Below are 24468 nucleotides of genomic sequence, written 5' to 3'. Positions count from 1 at the left end.
GATGGGAACCACATTCTTAAGGCTACGCATTTATATCGTTTTCATTCCAGTTAACTGTTTTGCCTGTTCCCCCCACCCCCCACCCCTCATCTCTTCCCCATCCTGAAGAATCCAGGAAAGTGTAATTTGATGAGATTGCTAAAACAACTCCAAGAATCCAAATTGGCGCAGCAACCTTTGGGAAACGCCTGGGGGGGGGTTAATGCTTTGCTTCATACCACGGCGGATTCTCATCTGATCCCTTTTTTTTAATTGAAAGAGTTTCTTTCAAAGGGTTTGAACAGAGAAGGAGCCGGTGAGGTTGGTATAATAGGGACAACAATTCCCCATCATCCAGTCAGAGCTGAAGAAGCTTCTTGGATGAGAAGAGAAACGCCCTCAAAGAAAAACCAGAAAGTCCAGTTGCCAGCTGGGTGTCTCCCTCTCCCCCTCCCTCCCTCCCTCCCTCCCTCTCTGTCTCGGTTGTTGTTGTGGGGGAAATAAGAAGGGGAATGAATGTTATTGTAAAATAACTTGCTGCCTTGAGTTATTCGTAAAAATAATAAAGGTGGGATATAAATAAGTAAAAGAAGCACTGGCACATGAGGATTCCTCAGGTAGCACAATCTCTGGAGATCCCTCATGATACTAATTCCACTCTATAAAGCCTTAGCAAGACAAACACCTAGAATACTGCATCCAGGTTTGGTCACCCCACTATAAAAAAGACGTTGAGACTTTAGAAAGAGTGTAGAGAAAAGCAACCAGGATGATTAGGGGACCGGAGGCTAAAACATTTGATGAACGGTTGCAGGAACTGGGCATGGGTAGTCTAGTGAAGAGAAGGACCAGGGGAGACAGGAGAGCAGTCTTCCAATATCTCAGGGGTTGCCACAAAGAAGAGGGGATCAAGCTATTTTCCAAAGCACCTGAAGACCAGACAAGGAATAATGGATGGAAACTGACCAAGGAGAGGTTTCAACCTAGAAATAAGGAGAAATTTTCTGACAGTGAGAGCAATCAACCAATGGAACCGAAGTTGCCTTCAGAAGTTGTGGGAGCTCCATCGTTGGAAGCTTTCAAGAAGAGACTGGACTGCCATCTGTCAGAAATGGTGTAAAGTCTCCTGCTTGGGCAGGAGGTTGAACTAGATGACCTCCAAGGTCCCTTCCAACTCTGTTAATCTGTAATATATTCTTTTATAACATGCACCCTTCTTTTATAACATTCTTCCTTCCTTCTTAGTAAGCCCAATTCTCTTACTGGACAGCTTACTATAACCTTTACATAATATCAGGTACATAGTCCTTGTTCCTGCTAAAACCTTTCGCCCCAAGTGCTCCTTAACACCAGTCTCAGAAACTGATTGCTAACATTGCCTTTCTTTTTTTTCGGTTCCTCTGTGAAAACATTCCCCCGGCTCTCCTTGCGTGAGAAGCACCGTCTCAAGAAAGACCCTTCCTTCCTTCCTTCCTTCCTTCCTTCCTTCCTTCCTTCCTTCCTTCCTTCCTTCCTTCCTTCCTTCCTTCCTTCCTTCCTTCCTTCCTTCCTTCCCAGGCTCTCTTCTCTTTTCCTAGCCTGCTCTCCAAATGGGCTGAATTCCATCCCAACTTCCATCCATCATGTCTCTATGGCCCGAGTCCAGATTCCCGGAGAGATAAACATGCCCTTTGAGGCAGCACCTGACCTGGTGTTAAAATAAAGCAACAACTGGTAGAGTGGAAGGGTGTTCCAGCCAGCACATACTTGGGTGATGGTTTCATTAGAGTTTGATAAAAGCCATGCAGTACCTTTGTAGCCAGACGACACTCCATCACCCTAATATTGAAATGAGAAGTCGCGGCCTTGTTCATTTCAACGCAACTGTTTGCAATCACAAAAACGGCTCCTCCTGGAAGCTTCACGTCAGTGGCCTTCAGAGGATTAAACTCTATCAGCTTCGCCTACGGAGAGGAAGAGGAAGAGAGGAGTTTCAACTGGTAGCCTGGCTGTGTTTCGGATCAATAAATCAACCCCTTTAGCTTGGGACATTTTTAGATAAAAGAGGTAGAAATTAGAAGATAAAAGGTTATTGTTATGTAAAAGTAAACGATGAAAGGTAATTATTACACATAAGCAAGTGTTATTATTATCACTACTATGATTATTATTGGACACCGTTGCTCAGTGGCTAAGAGGCTGAGCTTGTCGATCAGAAAGGTCGGCAGTTCGAGTCCCTAGCACTGTGTAACAGAGTGAGCTCCCATTACTTGTCCCAGCTTCTGCCAACCTAGCAGTTCGAAAGCACGTAAAAATGCAAGTAGAAAAAAATAGGAACCACCTTTGGTGGGAAGGTAACAGCGTTCCATGCGTTTGGCGTTTTAGTCATACCCACCACATGACCACGGAGATGTCTTCGGACAGCACTGGCTTAGAAACGGAGATGAGCATCGCCCCCTAGAGTCAGGAGTGAGTAGCACATAGGTGCAAGGGGAACCTTTACCTTTTACCTATGATTATTATTACTATTGTTACCAATATGACTGGTATTACTTTGTGAAAGTGCATGAACTCAGACAATACACTGTTGACAAAGCACTTATGTACAATAATGGGAAAATGGATAGAGATAGATAGATAGATAGATAGATAGATAGATAGATGATAGATAGATAGATAGATAGATAGATAGATAGATAGACAGACAGACAGACAGACAGACAGACAGACAGACAGACAGACAGACAGATACAGACACACAGACACAGACAGACAGCTGGGAGATTTCTTCTCCTTTGTCTCAGGGAATCTCAAATTAGTAAAGGAAAAACTAACATCCAACCAAACTAAACTACTTATGAACACTGGTACAAAGTTACTCATTGAATCTGAGCACATTCTCCCCCCCCTCCCCACTTCTCAATTTTGTCATCCAGAATATTATTAATGTTCCTCTGATTTGATTTTCTTTTACTTTCCACAATTGACAAACTTGATAGTCACCGTAATTTAACAGAATTCACCAGGTCAGCAACATACATGAATACATACAGTTGACTTACAATAAGTCAAAAGGGATTTTTAATCAGGATACATCAGAAAGTCCTGCAAAATGTAGATAAAGGTAAAGTCTCCCCTCGCACATGTGTGCTAGTCGTTCCCGACTCTAGAGGACGGTGTTCATCTCCGTTTCAAAGCCGAAGAGCCAGCGCTGTCCGAAGACGTCTCTGTGGTCATGTGGCCATCATGATTAAATGCCGAAGGTGCACGGAACGCTGTTACCTTCCCACCAAAGGTGGTTCCTATTTTCCTACTTGCATTTTTTACGTGCTTTCGAACTGCTAGGTTGGCAGAAGCTGGGACAAGTCACGGGAGCTCACTCCGTTACGCGGTGCGTTGAGGATTCGAACAGCTGAACTGCCGACCTTTCTGATCGACAAGCTCAGCGTCTTAGCCATTGAGCCACCTTGCAAAACTTAAATGTGCCCAATTATGAGAGAGCGCAAGATGACACTCTACATTTCCCCACTCCTGATAACATCACATTTATTTCAGCTCGGTTGCCTATTTCCTTATCGTGTCAATTATCCCAAAGCATCTCTTGAGCACTTTCCTGAATGGTTCAGGCGGTACATACGGTTCCTTTATCTGCCAGGAAACAGATGGCCTGGTCCATGCCGCCTCCTTCGGTGCCAATGTAACGTTCGCTCTTGCTGCACAGATCAGCCAGTTCCATCTATGGGGCACAAAGGCAGAGAGAGTTTATAGCAGGGCTGTCAAATCAAGGCCCATGGACCAGGTCTAGCCTGCAATGTGGTCTTAGTCTACCCGCATCTACCTAAATAAATACCAGGGCAACGCTGGATTATCAGATAGTTAATAATAATAAGGAATCAATAGGTAGACAAAAAATGCCAACTCCAGTCTGATCATCTGGCCGACTGTGCCACGAACCAAACTAAAATAAAAGAAGACAAAGTAATATCTGTCCAATTTTGCGGACGGCATAACCCAATTTAAGTAATATTTGGCAGAGATGAAGAAACCTTGCAGTTTCTTTGAAAGACCCTTAAGCAGCATTTGCTCGTGGCACGACAAAACCGCGCTCGACTAAAGCGCGCCCGATTAAACCGCGTCGCTGACGTCATCAACAGGGCGACAACAGCGAGCACGGAGAAAGAAGGGCGCTTTAAATAGCGCTTTGAAAGCAAGCCGATTCAACTTAAGGTAAGGGTTAGAGTTAGGGTTAGGTTTAGAGTTAAGTTAAGGGTTAGGGTTAGGTTTAGGGTTAGGTTAAGGGTTAGGATTAGGTTTAGGGTTAGGTTTAGGGTTAGGGTTAGGGTTAGGATTAGGTTTAGGGGGGTTAGGTTTAGGTTTAGGTGTTAATTTTAGGTTTAGCGCTTACAGTGTGCTTCTGTCTCCGCGCTGTTGTCGCCCTGTGATGATGTCAGCTACGCGGTTTCGTCGAGCGCCCTTTAGTCGAACGCGGTTTTGTGGTGGAACCGCATTTGCTAATATACTGTCTGAATAAGAGGTCCTTTCCAGGAATTTTTCCCAGTTGCCTTTGTGGTGGATTACATCAGAAAGCACTCTTCCCCCCCAAAAAGATCAGTAGGAATACTTGGAAATTATACACAGAGAAATCCAAGACTGGAGCTAGGGGGTAATTATTTAGGTTTTCTTGCCTTTCTGAGTCCAAACCACCATGTCAGCCTTAGCCAATCACCACCGATTCCTTTTTATTTAAAAGGTTTTTTTTTTATATTAACAATCCATTTTTCATTAAACAGTGTGTCGTCTGGGTAGAAATATTTTGTGCCAACAATTAAAACTTACAACCGTATTCATTATTTAATCTATTCTTAGCTTAATTTCCAATACCTTAAATATCTAATACTATAACAAACCTCTTCATGATCTATTCAACTCTATTGATACACTTTCTATATTTTACACAGCTTCTTTTAGTATTAATTCTTATGTCTATTCTCTAACCATCAGTAAAATGACTCCCAAGTTGTAAAATAATCAGTTCGTTCTTTCTCTTTAATAGCCAATGTCAGTCTATTCATTTCTGAGCATTCTACCCCGATTCCCTGAAAATAAGACCTCCCTGGATAATAAGCCCAATCAGGCTTTTGAGCACATGCGCTAAAATAAGCCCTCCCTAAAAATATTGCAACACAGCAGCAGCCATGAGGTGACCATGCTCGCCACCTCCTGCACCTCAAAAATAATAAGACCTCCCCAAAAATAAGGCCAAGCGCTTATTTCAGGGGTCAAAAGAAAATAAGACCCTGTCTTGTTTTTGGGAAAACATGGTAGTATTTTTCTAATCACATTCTCCTCTTGGGGGGGGGGATCTCTTCACACCACCAATTTCTTGAACTTCGACTTGATGCTGTGACTATTTAAGCTACAGCACATAACCAAGGAGACATTATCCAGTACATGTTGTAAGATAAAGCCAACAAATCCTTCGCTTGGAATGTGCAGGCCTGCCCACTTTTTTTTTCCCCATCAAGGCACCGAAAACAGAATTCAGCTCTAAAAATACGAGAGCTCAGAGCCGCCTAATTGGGGCGAAGGGCTCGCAAATACGGCGAAAACCGACAGAGCGGTTTCACAACTCTCCTTCAGCTATGTCAATTCCCTCGTAAACTCTTAGCAGAGAAGATAGAACTGTCAAAAAGGGGATTAAAAAACTTGAAATGTGTAGAAATCCTTCAGAAAATGTGTGAGTGGAATTGGAAGCACACACACACACACACACACACCGTGACTGTCCAAATCCAACAGATGTTTTTAATAGAGAAGACAAAAAGAGACTGTATCTCCATCGGTGCTCTTTTGGAGGTAAACTCAAAAAAAAAGGGCTAATAATGTACTGCAGAATTCTAATCTCTGCTTGATAGATGAGCGGGCAGTATTTACTTTAGTCTGTTCGTCACTAGGACTTCTATTCCAGGACCATCTCTAAATGTATTTAAGAGAAATAGGTAAAGATAAAGTTTAAGGTTCTCCTTACACATATGTGCTGGTCATCCCCGACTCTAGGGGGTGGTGCTCATCTCCATTTCTAAGCCGAAGAGCCAGCGCTGTCCGAAGACGTCTCCGTAGTCATGTGGCCGGCATGATTAAATGCCGAAGGCACACCGAACGCTGTTCCCTTCCCACCAAAGGTGGTTCCTATTTTTCTACTTGCGTTTTTTACGTGCTTTCGAATTGCTAGGTTGGCAGAAGCTGGGACAAGTAACAGGAGCTCCCTCTGTTACGCCGTGCTAGGGATTTGAACCATCGAGCAGCTGACCTTTCTGATTGACAAGCTCAGCCTCTTAGCGACTGAGCCACGGCGTCCGTATTAAGTATTAAGAAAATAGTAAAAGATAAATATTTATCTAATCAATGTCATGCTTAATGGAAAAGGTTTCCCCTTGTTTGTCTACTGTTGCACTGACTCACTGTGGTTTCTTTTTTAGTAAACACGGACATGTTTCTAGTGTGATACATCGAGGTTGATTTAAAGAATTCAATGTTAATGCTAGCTTGGAGGTGAGACTACAATGGGGGGGGGGAATTATGAAGGCTTTCAACGATCTTTACGAAACAATAAAGCCCCCCATTTTGGATCCATGTCTTTGTTGAAGAAGTAGACCATCTCTTAAGCCACTTCATGGTGGCCTTCGATAAGCCACTTTCACAACAGTCATGAAAATCTGATTTGAGTTCCTCTCAAGCTAGCTAAAGATTGTTTCCATGATCTCCAGAAAATGGTTAGTCTTAGGAAGCATGATATACACTGAAGCTACACCTAGTTGTTCTTATCACCACCAGATAATATGAAGCAGCTCTCTCATGTGGCAGATTTTGCATATTATGATTTCAGTGGACAACATAATATTTTGCTTGGACAACCAAATCTCTTAGATGGGCCCTGTTTTTTAGCTAGGTGGAATGGGATTTAGCTAGAATGGATGTCAGGGTCCCAAGTATTAGACCAAACACAATCAAACCTCTGAGGCTTAGGTGTTCCTCAAAGTACAGAATTATTAGGCAAGTCATATTGGCACATCTGGTGAAAACCCAACTCTGAAGATCCCATGGTTTTCCTCACCCACATTAAAAATCAGATCTTTCTTCCCAGTCCACATCTCCATCACATGGTCCAATCTGGTCACAACCCCAACCCCAGTTGATTTCAGTCCATGCCTCCCCAACACCTGGTGAGAATGCCCTCGGTTCCCAGGAGAAAGAATTTTATTTTGGCTGCAAGTCCCCAGCTATCTCTATTCCCCCCCCCCTTCCTGTTCCCACCAGCTCCAACCAGCATAGCTGGAACAGCCGTGAAGATGTTTCAAAATGGCTTCAGGCTGGACAATGGAATAGTGAGGAAAGCTTGTTGTCTCTGGAGGTATTTGAGAAGATTTTGGACCAGGGGTGAAATTCAGCAGGTTCTGGAGAACCGGTAGCGGAAATTTTGAGTAGTTCAGAGAACCGGCAAATACCACCTCTGGCTGGCCCCGCCCCCATTTATTCTCTGCCTCCTGAGTCCCAGCTGATCAGGAGAGAATGGGGATTTTGCAGTATCCTTCCCCTGGCACGCCCACCAAGAAGTAAAAAATTTGAATTTCACCACTGGATTGGTCAGATATTTGTCCAGAATGGTATAGACCAGGGATATCAAATTCAAGGCCCAGGGGCTGCGGGGGCCCCTCCTGAGCTTCATTTTCACTAGCAGGGGGTTGCAGGAGGCCGTCACAGTTGAAAATGGAGCTCGGAAGCCTGTTTTTACTGCCAGAGCACACAGGCCACCACAGGAGCCCCTGACATGAGTGACGTAAAGCTGGCCACGCCCACCCTGGCTATGCTAACCCCGGGCGCCCGAGGTCAGACACAACTGTGATGTGGCCCTCAATGAAAACGCGTTTGAAACCCCTGGTATAGGCTCTTCTGCTTGAGCAGGGGGTTGGACTAGAAGACCTCCAAGGTCTCTTCCAACTCGGTTATTCTGTGTCCTGTGAACAGCCTCCCTCACCTTTCCCGAAGGCAAGCTCTCTGCTGAAGAGTTGGACACTTGATTTTAGCAAATATAATCCGGATGTTTGTATCAGTTGGCAGCTATTAATCCCAGATTGACAGCACATGAACTAAGAATGTTTATGATTGGTGGTTATACAAGAGGGCTGTGTTTAGGCTTTTTATGTTTATGCAATGAAATAACGTTTAATCAGAAAATATCTAATTAGAAGAGCAGAAAAAACAACATTATCAAGAACAGTGCCACGCTCTGCAAAACGGCTCCCACTCTCCCCAATACACACTAAATATGGTCACAAACATTAACAAAGCCGGCCAGTTTTCAGCATTATCCTGTTTCGAACAAGCCCCTTTTTACTGATTTCAACTCCTTTGCTTTTAATGGTCATTTTTGAGCTTTCAAAACAAAGCGTACTCTCAATATTTGTACTCATTATTTTCCTTGGACATGAACAAGCTCAGTACATAAAACCCTGCCTTTCCCGTAGGTTAAAAAATGAGAGGGATTTAGTTCTGTTTTGACTACAACGCCAAATTCCACTTGGAAGGAAATAGCAATAGCAGTTAGACTTATATACCGCTTCATAGGGCTTTCAGCCCTCTCTAAGCGGTTTACAGAGTCAGCATATTGCCCCCACAGTCTGGGTCCTCATTTCACCCACCTCGGAAGGATGGAAGGCTGAGTCAACCTTGAGCCGGTGAGATTAGAACCACTGAACTGCAGATAACAGTCAGCTGAAGTGGCCTGCAGTACTGCACCCTAACCACTGCGCCACCTCGGCTCTAGGAAAGGGATGCTATCGTGTGTGATGGCAAATCTATGGCATACATGCCAGAGATGGCACACAGAGCCGTCTCTGTGGGTACATGCACCGTCACCAGCTGATTTTCTGGTTTCTGGAGCACACCGGCCAGCTGGTCTTCGGTTTTCCGGCGCTCTGGTGCATGCCCGGACCAGTTTGGGCACTTGGTGCCAAAAAGGTTCACATCCCTGCTATAGTGAGTCAAGGACTGAAACACCTTTCCCCAATTAACCATGTGCTGGCTGCTGTCACACCTACCGGACCAGGATTGTCCAATCTTGGCAATTTTGAAGAGTTTTTGGACTTCAACTGACATGGCTGCAGTGGTGGGATTCAGCCAGTTCGCACCTATTCGGGAGAACCGGTTGGTAACTTTCTAAGCAGTTCGGAGAACCGGTTGTTGGAAGAAATATCCTTTTGTTTTTTTCCACTTTACGGGGCTAATCCTGTAAGGATTGGGGTCAGGTGGGGTATTCTGATATAGGTCATGGGCCGAGCTCCTGATCAGAGACGGTTTGGTAACCCTCTCTTGTTAAAGGTTTCTTGCTCAAGGTTCGAGGCCTCTTGCTTAATTTCAGTCCAGTCTTGTGGCTGATCTTTGGATAGTCTCCAGATCGCCTTCTTGTGTCATCCTGGCAGAAGGCTAACTTCCTTGGCCTCTGTGACTTCTCTTCTGTAAACTAGGATAATTGTGAGTAATAGCCAATCATTCCAGCTCTCTTGCTTTCTGTTCTTTAATGAGTTTCCAGTATGTAAAAGTTCTAATTCCCAAGAGTTTGTCCAGGTCAGGAGGTGGCTTTACCGGTCTGAGAATTGATGGTGTTTCGTGATAGGGTTTACTGAGATGCGGGCATCTTTTTTCAAAACATACATATTTGGCTGAAGGTAAATTGGGGTGGCTACTTTCTGAGTGCAAATCAGTTTCCCCCTGTATGTTTGTTTGTTTAAAACAAGTGAGCATTGTTTAAATAAGAGAGCTGCGGTGGCCCAGTGGTTAGAATGCAATACTGCAGGCTACTTCTGCTGACCACCAGCTGACTGCAGTTCAGCAGTTCAATTCTGACCAGCTCAAAGTCAAACTCAGCCATCCTTCCGAGGTGGGTAAAATGAAGACTCAGATTGTTGGGGGCAAGAGGCTGACTCTGCAAATCGCTTCGAGGGGGCTGGAAAGCAAGAGCCAAGAGCCAAGGTGGCGCAGTGGTTAAATGCAGCACTGCAGGCTACTGCTAGATCAGCAGGTCAGCGGTTCAAATCTCACCGGCTCAGGGTTGACTCAGCCTTCCATCCTTCCGAGGTGGGTAAAATGAGGACCCAGATTGTTGGGGGCAATATGCTGACTCTCTGTAAACCACTTAGAGAGGCCTGAAAGGCCTATGAAGCGGTATATAAGTCTACTGCTATTGCAATAAGTCTAAATGCTATTGCTTGAGAAGGAAGGAAGGAAGGAAGGAAGGAAGGAAGGAAGGAAGGAAGGAAGGAAGGAAGGAAGGAAGGAAGGGCTGTAGTGGTGCAGTGATTACAATGCAGTATTGGAGGCTGACTCTGCCAACTGCCAGCAGTTCAACCCTGATGGGGCTCAATGTTGACTCAACCATCCATCCTTCCGAGTTCATTAAAATGAGGACCCAGATTGTTGGGGGCAAGAGGCTGCCTCTGTAAACTGCTTAGAGAGTAGTAGGACAAGAAGCGATGGGTGGAAACTAATCAAGGAGAGAAGCAACTTAGAACTGAGGAGAAATTTCCTGACAGTGAGAACAATTAATCAGTGGAACAGAATTGCCTCCAGAAGTTGTGAAAGCCCCAACACTGGAAATCTTTAAGAAGATGTTGGATAGCCATTTGTCTGAAACGGTATAGGGTCTCCTGCCTAGGTAAGAGGTTGGACTGGAAGACCTCCAAGGTCCCTTCCAACTCTGGTATTGTATTGTATTGTATTGTATTGTATTGTATTGTATTGTATTGTATTGTATTGTATTGTATTGTATTGTATTGTATTGTTTCCAATGTGACCCCTGTGGGCCAGATCTAGAATAGAATAGTATAGAATAGAATAGAATACAATAGAATAGAATAGAATCTGTTCAAAACACAACTGGACTTTCTTGGTTTTTAACAGCCATGACTTGGATGATTGAGACTCTCAATGTCTTTTGGGACAAACACTCTTCAAAAAAAAAACCAAGAAAGTCCAGTTGAACAGAACCTTTGGGAGATGAGAAACTCATCTCAATAACACTGGAAGGTTGAAGGCTACAACGGGCCATCAACCCTACAACCTGCTCCAGCTAGATTCTTCTCTACCTTCTATCCTCCATCCACCCAAGGGCAATTCGTTCCCCCCCGGGGGAGGGGGGGAGGGAGAATCCAAAACATGACTAGATTTGCGGTTAAATATTTACTGCCTTTTTATTTATCATTTGTTTGCATTGCGTTTCGGAGGAACCCTTGAAAGAATACAAATAATTATTGTAACCGTCTCATTTTCAACGGCCCTTGGAGTCAGACCCCACAACGCACTCTCAAAATTTCCATCGGTCTACTTCAAAGATAAACTCCCCAGCTACTAAACGCGGAAACAATTCGCATTTTCGAGAATTTCTTTCTTAAAAAAAATTACGTCAATTCACCAGCTTCCATTTTTAACGGTCCGCTGGAGAGCCTGGTCCTCCTTCCCATCTTACCTTTGAAAGGAACTTGTGGTTGACCATGAGAGTCACGAGTCCCGCACAGCAGACCAAAGCACTGGAGCTCGATAAGCCGGAGCTTGGAGGAATCGTGCCTTCCACGAGGCAATTAATTCCGCTCGGATTCCTCAGATTGAAGTGATCCTGAAAAGACAAGATAAATCGATCTCACTGTTTCAGAAGAACTAAACCGCTGTCTTCTTCGTGGGACAAGGAAAACTGGTTTTTGTACTACAAGACGTCCTCAGCCAATGATGGTGAACCTTTTCGGCACAAACTGGAACGGGCGTGCATGCACACCAGCTATCTGATCTTCGTGCAAGCCAGAGTGCGGGAAACCCAAAGACCAGCTGGTCTTCAGGGTATGCAACCATGGGCCAGCTGATCTTTGTGCAAGCCGGAGCAAAGAATCTTCTCATCCAAGAAGCTTCTTCTGACAGGATATTGGGGAATGGGAGGATTTATATTCCTTGCAGACAGCTAGTAATTTGAATCAAGAAGCAGCTTCTTGGATGAGAAGTGAGACATCTTCAAAAGAAAAACAAGAAAGTCCAGTTGCCTCCTGAAAAAGCAACTTTGAGACAACCATGACCTGGATGACTGAGAATCTCTACAGACTTTTAGTTATACAATTTGGGGTGAACACCCTTTGAATGATGTGGGAGGAGGAATCGATTTCCAGAGGAAAAATTGCAGACTACAGGAACCAGGAGCACCACTCAGGTGACCCTCAGGACACAAATAAACCTCCAAGTGGCCTCAACTACCCTCTAAAAGGATGCAAATGACTAGCTTTCTGGAAGGAATATATATCCTTCCATTCCCCCTTATCTTGTCAGACAGTGGTGGGGTTCAAATTTTTTTACTTCCGGTTCTGTGGGCATGGGGTGACTTGGTGGGCATGGCTTGGAGGGCATGGCGTGGCTTCTGGGCGTGGCTTGGTGGGTGTGGCAGGGAAGGATACTATAAAATCTCCATTCCCTCCCCACCCCACTAATCTGCTTTCCAGCTCCGTTCTCCTATGCAGGGCAACAAAAGAAGACCCAGCCGATCAGCTGGGACTCGGGAGGCAGACAATAGATGGGGGGCGAGGCCAGCCAGAAGTGGTATTTACCAGTTCTCCAAACTACTCAAAATTTCCGCTACCAGTTCTCCAGAAGTGGTCAGAACCGGCTGAATACCGCCTCTGCTGTCAGAGCTGAAGAAGCTTCTGGGATGAGAAGCGAAACATCTTCAGAAGAAAAAAAAAACAAGAAAGTCCAGTTGCCTCCTGAAAAAAAAGCACTTTTGGGACTGACTGTATTCATTTCTGAATACCTCAAGTGGTCTTAGGAACGCTTTGTTGTTCTGCTGGTTAGGGATTTATTTATTTTTCCAAAGGAGAAGTAAAAATGGATACTAGATGCTGTGCAATCAGTTATTTTAGGATGCTGTAAATTCACAAACCGTTCCACGGGCTATTAGAAAAGCCGAAAAACTGAACTATTGCCCGAGTTAAACTCAGCAGCCAATTTAACACAGATTAGAGATCTGCTCTTCAGATGTCTTAAGTTATTTTAGTGGTTATCCAGAAGACAGTAATTGCTGTCCAGGCTGCCTTGTCAGGCCTAAAACGTGACCCTTTGTGTCTGTTTTAATTCGGCCAGGAAGCATGATGGCCATTGCTCTCCTCCTTACAACTTTGCTCTTATCAACTGCGTCATTCCATAAAACCATTTCTTCCCTAATTTTGGCTGCATTGTTTCTCTCCCTGTGAGCTCCGAAGATAAAAAGCTCTTACATTCTCTGACCTCAAAGGTTTGGAAAACCGCAATCACTTGCTCTGCGAGGAATTGACGTGTATTTCTGATCCCTAAGAAAAGTATATCAGATTGTTATTTTTATTAGCATTGCAGATGGAATGGAACCAGTGGAAGCTGTTTTGGCCTGGATGTGGGATTCTATTTTAAAAGGAATTTCGAGGAAATTTTCTCATGTGATTTCCTGAAAATCGCCTGCAACTTGCATGGTGCTCTTTCCCTTTTTCCCATCAATCTGCCTGATTTTTGTTCCCAATGTGACTTAAGTCATTTAAATATGAACTGTCAAATTAAGTAGAAAAATGTGTTACACTCGGCATCCAAAGAAATGCAGCATAAAACCTGCAGCTGAGTCTAATGGCTGGATGCCTAGATACAATCATCGGGGTACATATATTTCCTGAAGATAGCTTTTTGAGAACATTGTAATTGTGTGGCGCTTTCTGGGGGCTGAACAATAAAATCAACTACAGACATGAACCTAGAGTGGATAATTAATACTACAATTGGAAAACAGATATAGTTGTTGGCAGGCATTTTTATAATGAAAGACCAAGATAAGCCACTGAGCTGAAATTGATTGCAAATTGCAGGATAATAGCAATAGCATTAGACTTATACAACTCTTTATAGCCCTCTCTAAGCGGTTTTACAGAGTCAGCCTATTTGCCCCCAACAATCTGGGTCCTCATTTTACCGACCTCGGAAGGATGGAAGGCTGAGTCAACCTTGAGCCGGCCAGGATTGAACTCCTGACTGTGGGCAGAATTAGCCTGCAATACTGCATTCTCACCACTGCACCATGAGAAAGGAGAATGAGAAAGGGAATTGAAGGAAGGAAGGAAGGAAGATGGTTAGAGTGCAGTACTGCAGATTAGCAATAGCACTTAGACTTATATACCACTTCACAGTGCTTTACAGCCCTCTCTAAATGGTTTACAGAGTCAGCTTCTTGCCCCCAATAATCTGGGTCCTCATTTTACCCACCTCAGAAGGATGGAAGGTTGAGTCAACCTTGAGCCTGGCGAGATTTGAACTACCAACTTACAGGCAGCCGGCAGGCAGCAAAAGGAACCTGTAGTACTGCGCTCTAACCACTGCGCCACCATGGATCATGTAACATAAGCAAAATATTGTATATATTTCATTTGTATTAATTGTCCATATCAGTTGTTCTCCATTTTACTTTCTATATAATCTTGTCATTGATGAACTAAACAAGAGACATGCATGAACTTAGGTCAACCTATTTTCCAGAGCACTAGAAGTCAGGACAAGAAGCAATGGGTGGAAACTAATCAAGGAGAGAAGCAACTTAGAACTAAGGAGAAATTTCCTGACAGTTAGAACAATTAATCAGTGGAACAACTTGCCTCCAGAAGCTGTGAGTGCTACAACACTGGAAGTCTTTAAGAAGAGATTGGACAACATTTGTCTGAAGTGGTGTAGGGTTTCCTGCCTAAGCAGGGGGTTGGACTAGAAGGTCTCCAAAGGTCCCTTCCAACTCTCCTATTCTATTCTATTCTATTCTATTCTATTGCCAGCTGTTTGGGGGATTCTGGGAACCGAAATCTTAAAGTGATTGAGGTTTCAATCACTTGGTGAGAAAACCTTGGAGGCCCAGTCTATTAATTGGCTTTAACTCTACTCAACTGATCCTCTGAATTCCAAAGGTTAATATATTCAGTGCTGTTTGGCAATCCTGATCGAATCCAGTACCACAAAATTCTTATGTTTGCACATGCTTATATTACTAAGAAATACTGGCAATCTGCAGAAGGCCTGATCTGTTTTAGAAAGACTGAGTCCCCTTCAACCTTCTTGACATACTTCCAACAACAGCAAGATTCCTGCAACACCCACCGAAGAAGACAGCTCAAGTTAAATACGTTCTGTGCACTAAATTGCCCACAATTTTTTTTTTTTAAAAAAAACTCCTTTTAGGCACACAAAACTACTTGCTATGAGGCCACCTCTGACAATTTCCCAACAGGGTAAAATCCATCAGATTGTTAACCAGAAATGGATTAGCAGACGTTCCTTTGAAGATGGATCAAACTTTCACATTTATTATGGAATATGTATATGGAGTGAGGACGAAGCCTCTGACTCAAAACTGAAGGTTTTTTTTTTCTTAAATTCTGTTTTGCTTCGTTTTATTTATGGGGCCTGGGCAGGATGTTTCTTTCCAGTGGCTAATGTGCTCAGTTTAATATAAACAGATTGTGCCACGGGAGGCTGTCTTAGGTTTTAAAAATAATTTCATATACAGGAAAAGTAGCACTGGAATTTCCAAGACGCAATTTGCCAGCCTTTAAAAGCGTAGATCACAAAAAAGAAAGAGCTATGATTTATAATGCTAAACATTAAAGGGAAAGGTTCCCCTTGCATATATGTCCTAGTCGCTTCCAAACTCTAGGGGGCGATGCTCATCTCCGTTACAAAACCAGAGAGCCAGTGCTTTCCGAAGACGTTCTCTGTGGTCATGTGGCCGGCAGGCCAAAGGCACACGAAACACTGTTCCCTTCCCACCAAAGGTGGTCCCTATTTTTTCTGCTTGCATTTTTATGTGTTTTTGAACTGCTAGGTTGGAAGATGCTGGGACAAGTCACGGGAGCTCCAGGTGCCATCAGCTGGACAATGTCGGCTGGCGGCGCCTTGGAGTAGGGCCTTCTCTGTTGCTGCTCCGGCCCTATGGAATGAGCTACCCCCAGATCCAGACCCTACCCACTCTCATGGCCTTCCGAAAAGCTATCAAAACCTGGCTTTTCCAGCAGGCCTGGGGCTGTTGACCTCTTGATTGAGGTCCAGCCCCGCTTAGACTGGGTGCATGTTGTGTTTCTTTTTAATCTATTGTGTCTTATTTGTTTTTAATCTTTTTAATTATTTCTTATTTCTGTAAGCCGCCCGGAGTCCTTTGGGATTGGGCGGCCTATAAATTCAATAAATAGAAATAAATAGAAATAGCTCACTCCATTACGCAGCACTAGGGATTCGAACCACTGAACTGCTGATCTTTCTGATCGACAAGCTCAGCATCTTAGCCACTGAGCCATATTAACATTACACCTAATCTATTCAATAGTTCCTATTAATAAAGCACGGTTAATATAGGAACTTGGTACACATATTATGTGCTATCTGCATGTTTTTTTAAAAAAAGAAAAACAGCATGCATTTAATTTTCTAACATACTGCCTGTATTAGAACCTTTGAGTTCTGCTTTTCCTTTTGCGGAAAGTTTCGAAACTTTTAAACTGAAGTGACTTCACCTGTATTCCTTTGAACCCACAGAGGAAATAGTCGTGCCATAAAGGTTGTGTTTGCTTTATTTGGATGTCGTTGGCATCTGCACGGAAGTCCCTGGGAAATAAACAGAGAAAAGCGAAATTGTTTCAGAATATTCTCAGCTGCGCATAAGCCACTCGTAAAGATCTACTGCCCCCTGCTGGCCAAGAAACCAGCTTCCCCCCCCCCTCTCTCTGCCTTGACTTATGACCAATGATTTCTCTTCTGCCCCAAATTTCTGTTGCTAAGTGAGACACTTGCTAAGTGAGCTTTGCTCCAATTTACGACCTTCCTTGCCACAGTCGCTAAGTGAATCACTGCAGTTGTTCAGTTAGTAACACGGTTCTTAAGTGACTCTGGCTTCCCCATCGGCTTTGTATTTTTTTGTATTTTTGTATTTTATTATGCATTTATAGGCCGCCCTTTTCCCTGAGGGGACTCAGGGCGGCTTACAATAAAAGGGGAAAGGGAGTGTAGGACAAATACAAAAGGAAATGTGAGCGAGAATAAATTAAACAATAAAACACAACATTCACTCGACATTCGGCTTTGCTTGTCAGAAGGTCGCAAGAGGGGATCACGTGACCCCGGGACAATGCAACCGTCATAAATGTGAGTCAGTGGCCAAGCGTCTGAATTTTGATCACGTGACCAGGGGTTGTGGTGGTGGGGGAGGTCATAAGTCATTTTTTTTTACTGCTGTTGTAACTTCCAATAGTCACTAAATGAACTGTTGTAAACCGAGGACTACCTGTACAGTATATTCCTAACTAAACATTGAGTACTTTCCTGATGAAAATTTAAATGCAGGCAGACTGCGTTTTCTATCTTCTTGATGGTTCCCAGTACCCGTCTACAACAGTAAGTCCAAAAATGTTGGTCCTTTTTGTTTCTCTGTTTGGATTCAAGGCATACATTAGGTTGCATCCGGCCCTCTCAATTCCTGGCAAATACCGTAGATGGGGAAGAAATGGAAGTAGTGAGAGATTTTATTTTCCTGGGCTCCACGATCAACGTAGATGGGGACTGCAGCTAAGAAATTAAAAGATGCTTTGCTCCTGGGGAGGAAAGCTACGGCAAATCTAGACAGCGTGCTAAAAAGCAGAGACATCACCCTGCCAACAAAAGTGCGCATAGTCAAGGCTGTGGTTTTCCCAGTTGCCATGGATGGCTGTGAAGGTTGGACCATAAGGAAGGCTGAACGCCAAAGAATTCAGGCCTTTGAACTCAGGTGCTGGAGAAGACTCCTGCAAGTCCCTTGGACTGCAAGACGATCAAGTCCTAGAGGAGATCAGCCCTGACTGCTCTTTAGATGGCCAGATCCTTAAGATGAAACTCAAGTACTTTGGCCACCTAATGAGAAGAAAGGACTCACTGGAGAAGAGCCTCATGCTGGGAAAGATTGAGGGCAAAAGAAGAAGAGGACGACAGAGAAGGAGGTGGTTGGATGGAATCACTGAAGCATTAGGCATGAGCTTAGATGGACTCCAGAGGATGGTAGAGGACGGGAAGGCCTGGAGGAACGTTGTCCATGGGGTCATGATGGGTTGGACACGACTTCGCAACTAACAACAATGCTTTGCACCTGGGACCAGGAGTCTGTTTTTACCCCATAAGCCTCCTGAAACTGATTCTCCCATTCAAAACTGGTATCCTCGACCATGGTATCCTTCTGCGACGACTGCGGGAGGTGGGAGTGGGAGGCACCGTGCTACGGTGGTTCTCCTCCTACCTCTCGGACAGGTCGCAGTCGGTGTTAGTGGGGGGGCAGAGATCGTCCCCTAGGCCCCTAAATTATGGGGTGCCGCAGGGCTCGGTCTTATCCCCCCTACTATTCAACATCTACATGAAACCGCTGGGAGAGATCATCCGCAGGCACGGGATTAGATACCATCAATATGCGGACGATACTCAATTGTATCTGTCCGCCCCGTGCCAAATCAATGAAGCGGTAGACGTGATGAGCCGGGGCCTTGAGGCAGTCATGGACTGGATGAGGGTTAACAAGCTTGTGCTCAACCCAGAAAAGACCGAGTGGCTGTTGTGTTTTCCTCCCAAAGATTTGGCTAATATTCCAACACTCAGGCTGGGGGGTCAAATTTTATACCCCTCAGAGAGGGTTCGCAACTTGGGAGTCCTCCTGGATCCACAGCTGTCATTCGACCACCACTTAACGGCTGTGACCAGGGGGGCATTCGCCCAGGTTCGCCTGGTGCGCCAGTTGCGACCCTACCTGAATCGGGAGGCTCTCACAACAGTCACTCGGGCCCTTGTGACCTCTAGGCTGGAATACTGCAATGTGCTCTACATGGGGCTGCCCTTGAGGAGCATCCGGCGACTTCAGCTAGTGCAGAACGCGGCCGCGCGAGTGATTGCGGGTGCACCTCGATTCACCCGCATAACACCTATCCTCCGCGAGCTGCGCTGGCTACCTGTCGATCTCCGGATGCGCTTCAAGGTGCTATTAATCACCCATAAAGCCCTACATGGCAGTGGATCTGGATACTTGAGAGACCGCCTTCTGCCAATTACTTCCCTGCGACCTATAAGATCCCATAGACTAGGCCTCCTCCGCATTCCATCGGCCAGCCAGTGTCGGCTGGCAACTACAAGGAGGAGGGCCTTCTCAGCAGTAGCCCCGACCCTTTGGAACGAGCTCCCCGTGGAGATTCGTACCCTCTCCACCGTCCAAGCCTTCCGCATAGCCTTGAAGAACTGGCTCGCCCGTCAGGCCTGGGGATAGGATAGTTACCCCGCCCGAATGATGAATGTATGTTGGTCATTATTTTACTATATGTTGTTATCTTAATGTTTGTATTCCCCCCCTTCCCGGTTTTGTGTGAGCCGCCCTGAGTCCCCTCAGGGAAAAGGGCGGCCTACAAATGCTAATAAACCTAAACCTAAACCTAAACCTAAAACAGCCTAGTAGGTAAAATCAGTGCAGCTAATGGGGCCCAAAATGTAGTTTAAAAAAATAATTGAACTCCCAGAAAGTTTATTATCTCTCTTGTTGTCGAACTGTATGTAAAGGACAATCTTCCAAGATTGGTAGGTAAAAATTGTAAACACTGTATTAAAAAATGATAAACTGACTTTATATTTAAGACAGACTTTGGCTGATAAATGGCTGTGGAGTTCTTTTTCCTTGGTTTGGCTTCCTAATCCGATGTCCTCCGAGTTTGTGGGCTCTCACAATCTACTGGGCCAACTGGTTCCTTTAGTTGATTTCCCCAGTGCTTCCCAGGTCAATGAAGCTTTCAAAGCGGATGACAAGCTTATGGGTCAAGGAAGACTGTATTTCCATCTAGGGTTCAACTCAGTTAATGCGAATTAACTATTGCAACAGGAGCGCAAAAGGGATGAACATCCCAATGGAACACTCCCATCTAAATACTTGGGTTTTAATTTGTAACAAGCATTGGGTAATCCCTTTCCTCCCCATAGGAGAAATTAACCAGGAAAGTTTGGAAATCAATGTCAAAAATCTACCAACGCATTTCTTATTACTACCTTCCATTGAGGATCTGTACACTGCAGGAGTCAAAAGGGGGGCTGCGAAAATATTTACAGACCCCTCGCATCCTGAACATAAATTGTTTCAACCCCTACCCTCAAAAAGACGCTATAGAGCACTGCACACCAAGACAACTAGACACAAGAACAGTTTTTCCCCAAACACCATCACTCTGCTAAACAAATTATTCCTTCATCACTGTCAAACTATTCACTAAGGCTGCATTACTATTCCTATTAGTCTTCTCATCGTTCCTATCACCCATCTCCTCCCACTTATGACTGTATGACTGTAACTTTGTGCTTGTATCCTTACGATTTATATTGTTTCTTAGTATGATCTGATTGCTTATCTGACTGTCATTAAGTGCTGTACCTTATAATTTGTGACAAATGTATCTTTTCTTTTATGTACACTGAGAGGGTTCACCGACAAATGCGCGCTCGACAAAAGCGTGCCGATGAAACTGCGTGGAGAAAACCGCGAGGTCGCAATCGCGCCGATGAATGCGTGCAGAAGCGCGCCGACAATAGCGCGCCGACAATAGCGCGCCGACAAAAGTGCGCCTTCAACAAACAACTAATAACAATAGCAATAGCAATAGCAGTTAGACTTATATACCGCTTCATAGGGCTTTCAGCCCTCTCTAAGCGGTTTACAGAGTCAGCATATTACCCCCAACAACAATCCGGGTCCCCATTTTACCCACCTTGGAAGGATGGAAGGCTGAGTCAACCTTGAGCCGGTGAGATTAGAACCGCTGAACTGCAGATAACAGTCAGCTGAAGTGGCCTGCAGTACTGCACCCTAACCACTGCGCCACCTCGGCTCTTAATAACCTAATAACCCTAACCCTAACCCTAACCCTGAACCTAACCCTAACCCTAACCCTTACCTTAACTTAAATCGCGCTTTTGTGGGCGCGGTTTTGTCGGCGCTCTTTTGTGGGTGTGTTTATGACATTGCGGGTTTTTTGCCGCAGTTTTGTCGCCGCGCTTTTGTCGTGCGCACATTTGTCGGGTCACACACAGAGAGCATATGCACCAAAAACAAATTCCTTGTGTGTCCAATCACACTTGGCCAATGAAGAATTCAACTCAACCCAACCCAACCCAACCCAGCTCAGCTCTACTCTACTCTACTCTACTCTACTCTACTCTACTCTACTCTACTCTACTCTCCATTCCAGTTCTTCCCCCTCTTCCTATTACCAGAGGAAAAGCCAAAACAGCTGGTTTTCATTTTAATAGACCTGGGGTGCTTTTCTACTATAAGATACGGATGATGAAATTTGAAGATGCCACACCAGGCAGATGCTAGAAGGCCCACAGGCCACTCAGCACAAACAGAAGATCCACACATTTTACACTAAGCCAAGAATGTTTCTTTGGCCTTGGCTTAAAATGTGGTGGGAAAGAAGCCGTAATGATTTGTCAGCCGTGGCTTCGGCGATCGGCTATGCTTTACTCAAATAACCCACAACTTAGGACAATGTATGAATTCCAGGTATCAGCAAAGCATTACAGACTGAACTTAATGTTTGTATTGCTAAGTGAGACATTTCCTAAGTGAGTTTTGCCCCATTTTACGACCTTTCTTGCGCAGTTGTTAAGTGAACCACTGCAATTGTTAAGTTAGTAATCTGGTTGATAAGTGGATTTGGCTTCCCCCTTGACTTTGCTCGTCAGAAGGTCACAAAAGGGGATCACTGGGACCGTCATAAATATGAGCCGACTGCCAAGCATCTCAATTTTGATCAGGTGACCATGAAGATGCTGCAACGGTCGTAAGTATGAAAAATGGTCCTAGGCCAGGGGTCAGCAACCTTAAACACTCAAAGAGCCTTTTGGACCCGTTTCCCACATAAAAGAAAACATCGGGAGCCACAAAACCCTCTCCGTGCCTATTTCCTGAGTGCCCCCAAAACCAGCCTATGTATTTGAATTAAAGGTTCTGTTTTCTTCTGAAACTTTTCTCTTCTTGGATTTACCCGTGGTTGGCCTACTGGAGGTCGAAAAGCTCAATACATTGTGTGCTGATGGATGTGGCACATTGGCGGTTGCGACACATTTTTTTAGCGACATGGAGCCGCAGCAGAGGGATGAAAGAGCCACATGCGGCTCCAGAGCCACAGATTGCTGACCCCTATCCCAGGTCAATGATTTCACATCGCTGATGTGGTAACTTTGAACGGTCACTAAGCAAAGGAGCCGAGGTGGCGCAGTGGTTAAATGCAGCACTGCAGGATACTTCAGCTGACTGCAGTTCTGCAGTTCGGCTGTTCAAATCTCACCGGCTCAAGGTTGACTCAACCTTCCATCCTTCTGAGGTGGGTGAAATGAGGACCCGGATTGTTGTTGGGGGCGATATGCTGACTCTGTAAACCGCTTAGAGAGGGCTGAAAGCCCTATGAAGCGGTATATAAGTCTAACTGCTATTGCTATTGCTATTGTCCCTCAATATGTGCCTTCAAAACATTGTTGACTCTTGGTGATTAGACGAGTCTGTGCAGTTTTGACTCAGCCAAACCATCCTGCTTGCTCTTCTCTGCACCTTTTCTAGAGTTTCAGCATTTTTTTCATAGTGGGGTGACCAAAACCGAAAGCAGTACTCTAGGTGTGGCCTTACTAGGGCTTCTTGTCAACTCCCAGCGTTGTCATGGAAGACAAGGAGGGGGAGCGTATTCCACGTATACTGTCTGCTGGAGTTGGATCTCAGATTACTGCAGCCGGCTTGGGAGGGGTGCACTTTATAGGGAAATGTGATCTATGACACAGACTGGGGGGGGAGGGGAGAAAGGAACGGGGCTAAAGCTCAGCAATAAATCAAACAAAGCATAGGCTTGACTACGAACAGATCTTACCTAACGGTGCTTCTAATAAAGGACTAGTTTTTGTATTGAACTTTGACTCGATGCTCATGAATCCGTTAGGGCATTTTTAGGAAACCTCACAGTGGTATTAGTGGTTCCACCACAAAACCGCGGTAGAATAAAGCGCGCTCGACGAAAGCGGGTACGTGACGTCATCACAGCGCGACGAAAACATCGCGCTGTGAGTGGTAAATTTAAAATTAAAGTGAAAACCTTACTCTAACCCCCCCCAAACCTAACCCTAAACCTAACCCTTAACCTAACCCTTAACCTAACCCTAACCCTAAACCTAACCCTAAACCTAACCCTAACCTAACTCTTAACCTAACCCTAAACCTAACCCTTAACCTAACCCTAAACCTAACCCTAAACCTAACCCTAAACCTAACCCTAAACCTAACCCTTAACCTAACCCTTAACCTAACCCTAAACCTAATGCTAACCCTTAACCTAACCCTAAACCTAACCCTAAACCTAACCCTAAACCTAACCCTTAACCTAACCCTAACCCTAACCCTAAACCTAACCCTTAACCTAACCCTAAACCTAACCCTAAACCTAACCCTAAACCTAACCCTAAACCTAACCCTTAACCTAACCCTTAACCTAACCCTAAACCTAATGCTAACCCTTAACCTAACCCTAAACCTAACCCTAAACCTAACCCTAAACCTAACCCTTAACCTAACCCTAACCCTAACCCTAAACCTAACCCTTAACCTAACCCTAAACCTAACCCTAAACCTAACCCTAAACCTAACCCTAAACCTAACCCTTAACCTAACCCTAACCCTAACGCTTAACGTAACCCTAAACCTAACCCTAACCCTTAACCTAACCCTAACCCTAACCCTAACCCTTACCTTTATGTGAATCGGCTTGCTTTAATTTTATTTTAATTTTAATTTAATTTATTTTTATTTTTTTTCGTCGCGCTGCTGATGACGTCACGTACGCGCTTTAATCGGGCGTGCTTTAGTGGACCGCGGTTTTGACGGGTCACGGGTATTAGTACCTCACTTGATCTTGATTGCATCCCTCTGTTAATGCAATTTAGGATTGCCTTGGCTTTTTTGGCTGCCGCTGTACACTGCTGGCATTTGTTGATAGTTCAAATATTGAATGGCTTAATTCTGAGTAACGCATAATGGATTCTGCCGTGAATTTTGCTCCATTTTCACTAGTTTCACCTTTTGTGATGTGCTTTTTAAACTGCATGTCTTACAGGCGAAGACTGTGCCATTGTTTAGTTGCTGTGAAACATCTGTAGCAACAACAATAATCAGTAAACCAAATGGTACTTACAGGTATGAGGAATCTGTATTAGCCAAATGGAGGACTGGGGTGTTTAGAGGTTCAGCTGCTATAAGTATATCTTGATCTATGGCCATCGGGAGTACAGCATATCCACAGTAATCTATATGTTCACCTATTTAAAAAACAACAACAACGACCCAGAAAATTAAATGATCTCACATAAGCACCCAAATACCCCCTTTTTCATTTGACTGAA

The 24468-nt window shown here is 44.5% G+C and overlaps 1 protein-coding gene across 1 annotated transcript in view; it reads right to left on the bottom strand.

Annotated features, from left to right (window-relative positions):
• GALK2 (galactokinase 2) overlaps positions 1-24468 on the bottom strand; it is a 50718-nt gene that overhangs the window by 20977 nt on the left and 5273 nt on the right. The window contains exons 3-7 of the mRNA XM_087704220.1: positions 24261-24384; positions 16554-16644; positions 11480-11626; positions 3596-3694; positions 1770-1922 (exon numbers count right to left, since the gene is read on the bottom strand). Of these exons, the coding sequence (XP_087560346.1) occupies positions 1770-1922; positions 3596-3694; positions 11480-11626; positions 16554-16644; positions 24261-24384 (614 nt within the window). The remainder of the gene's footprint in view (positions 1-1769; positions 1923-3595; positions 3695-11479; positions 11627-16553; positions 16645-24260; positions 24385-24468) is intronic.

The sequence above is a fragment of the Thamnophis sirtalis genome, unplaced genomic scaffold, assembly GCF_051295495.1.
Source record: "Thamnophis sirtalis isolate CommonGarterSnake01/CBP01778 unplaced genomic scaffold, rThaSir2_p1.2 scaffold_2, whole genome shotgun sequence".
Classification (NCBI taxonomy): Eukaryota; Metazoa; Chordata; class Lepidosauria; order Squamata; family Natricidae; genus Thamnophis; species Thamnophis sirtalis.
This window is presented reverse-complemented; position numbering and strand designations above follow the sequence as displayed.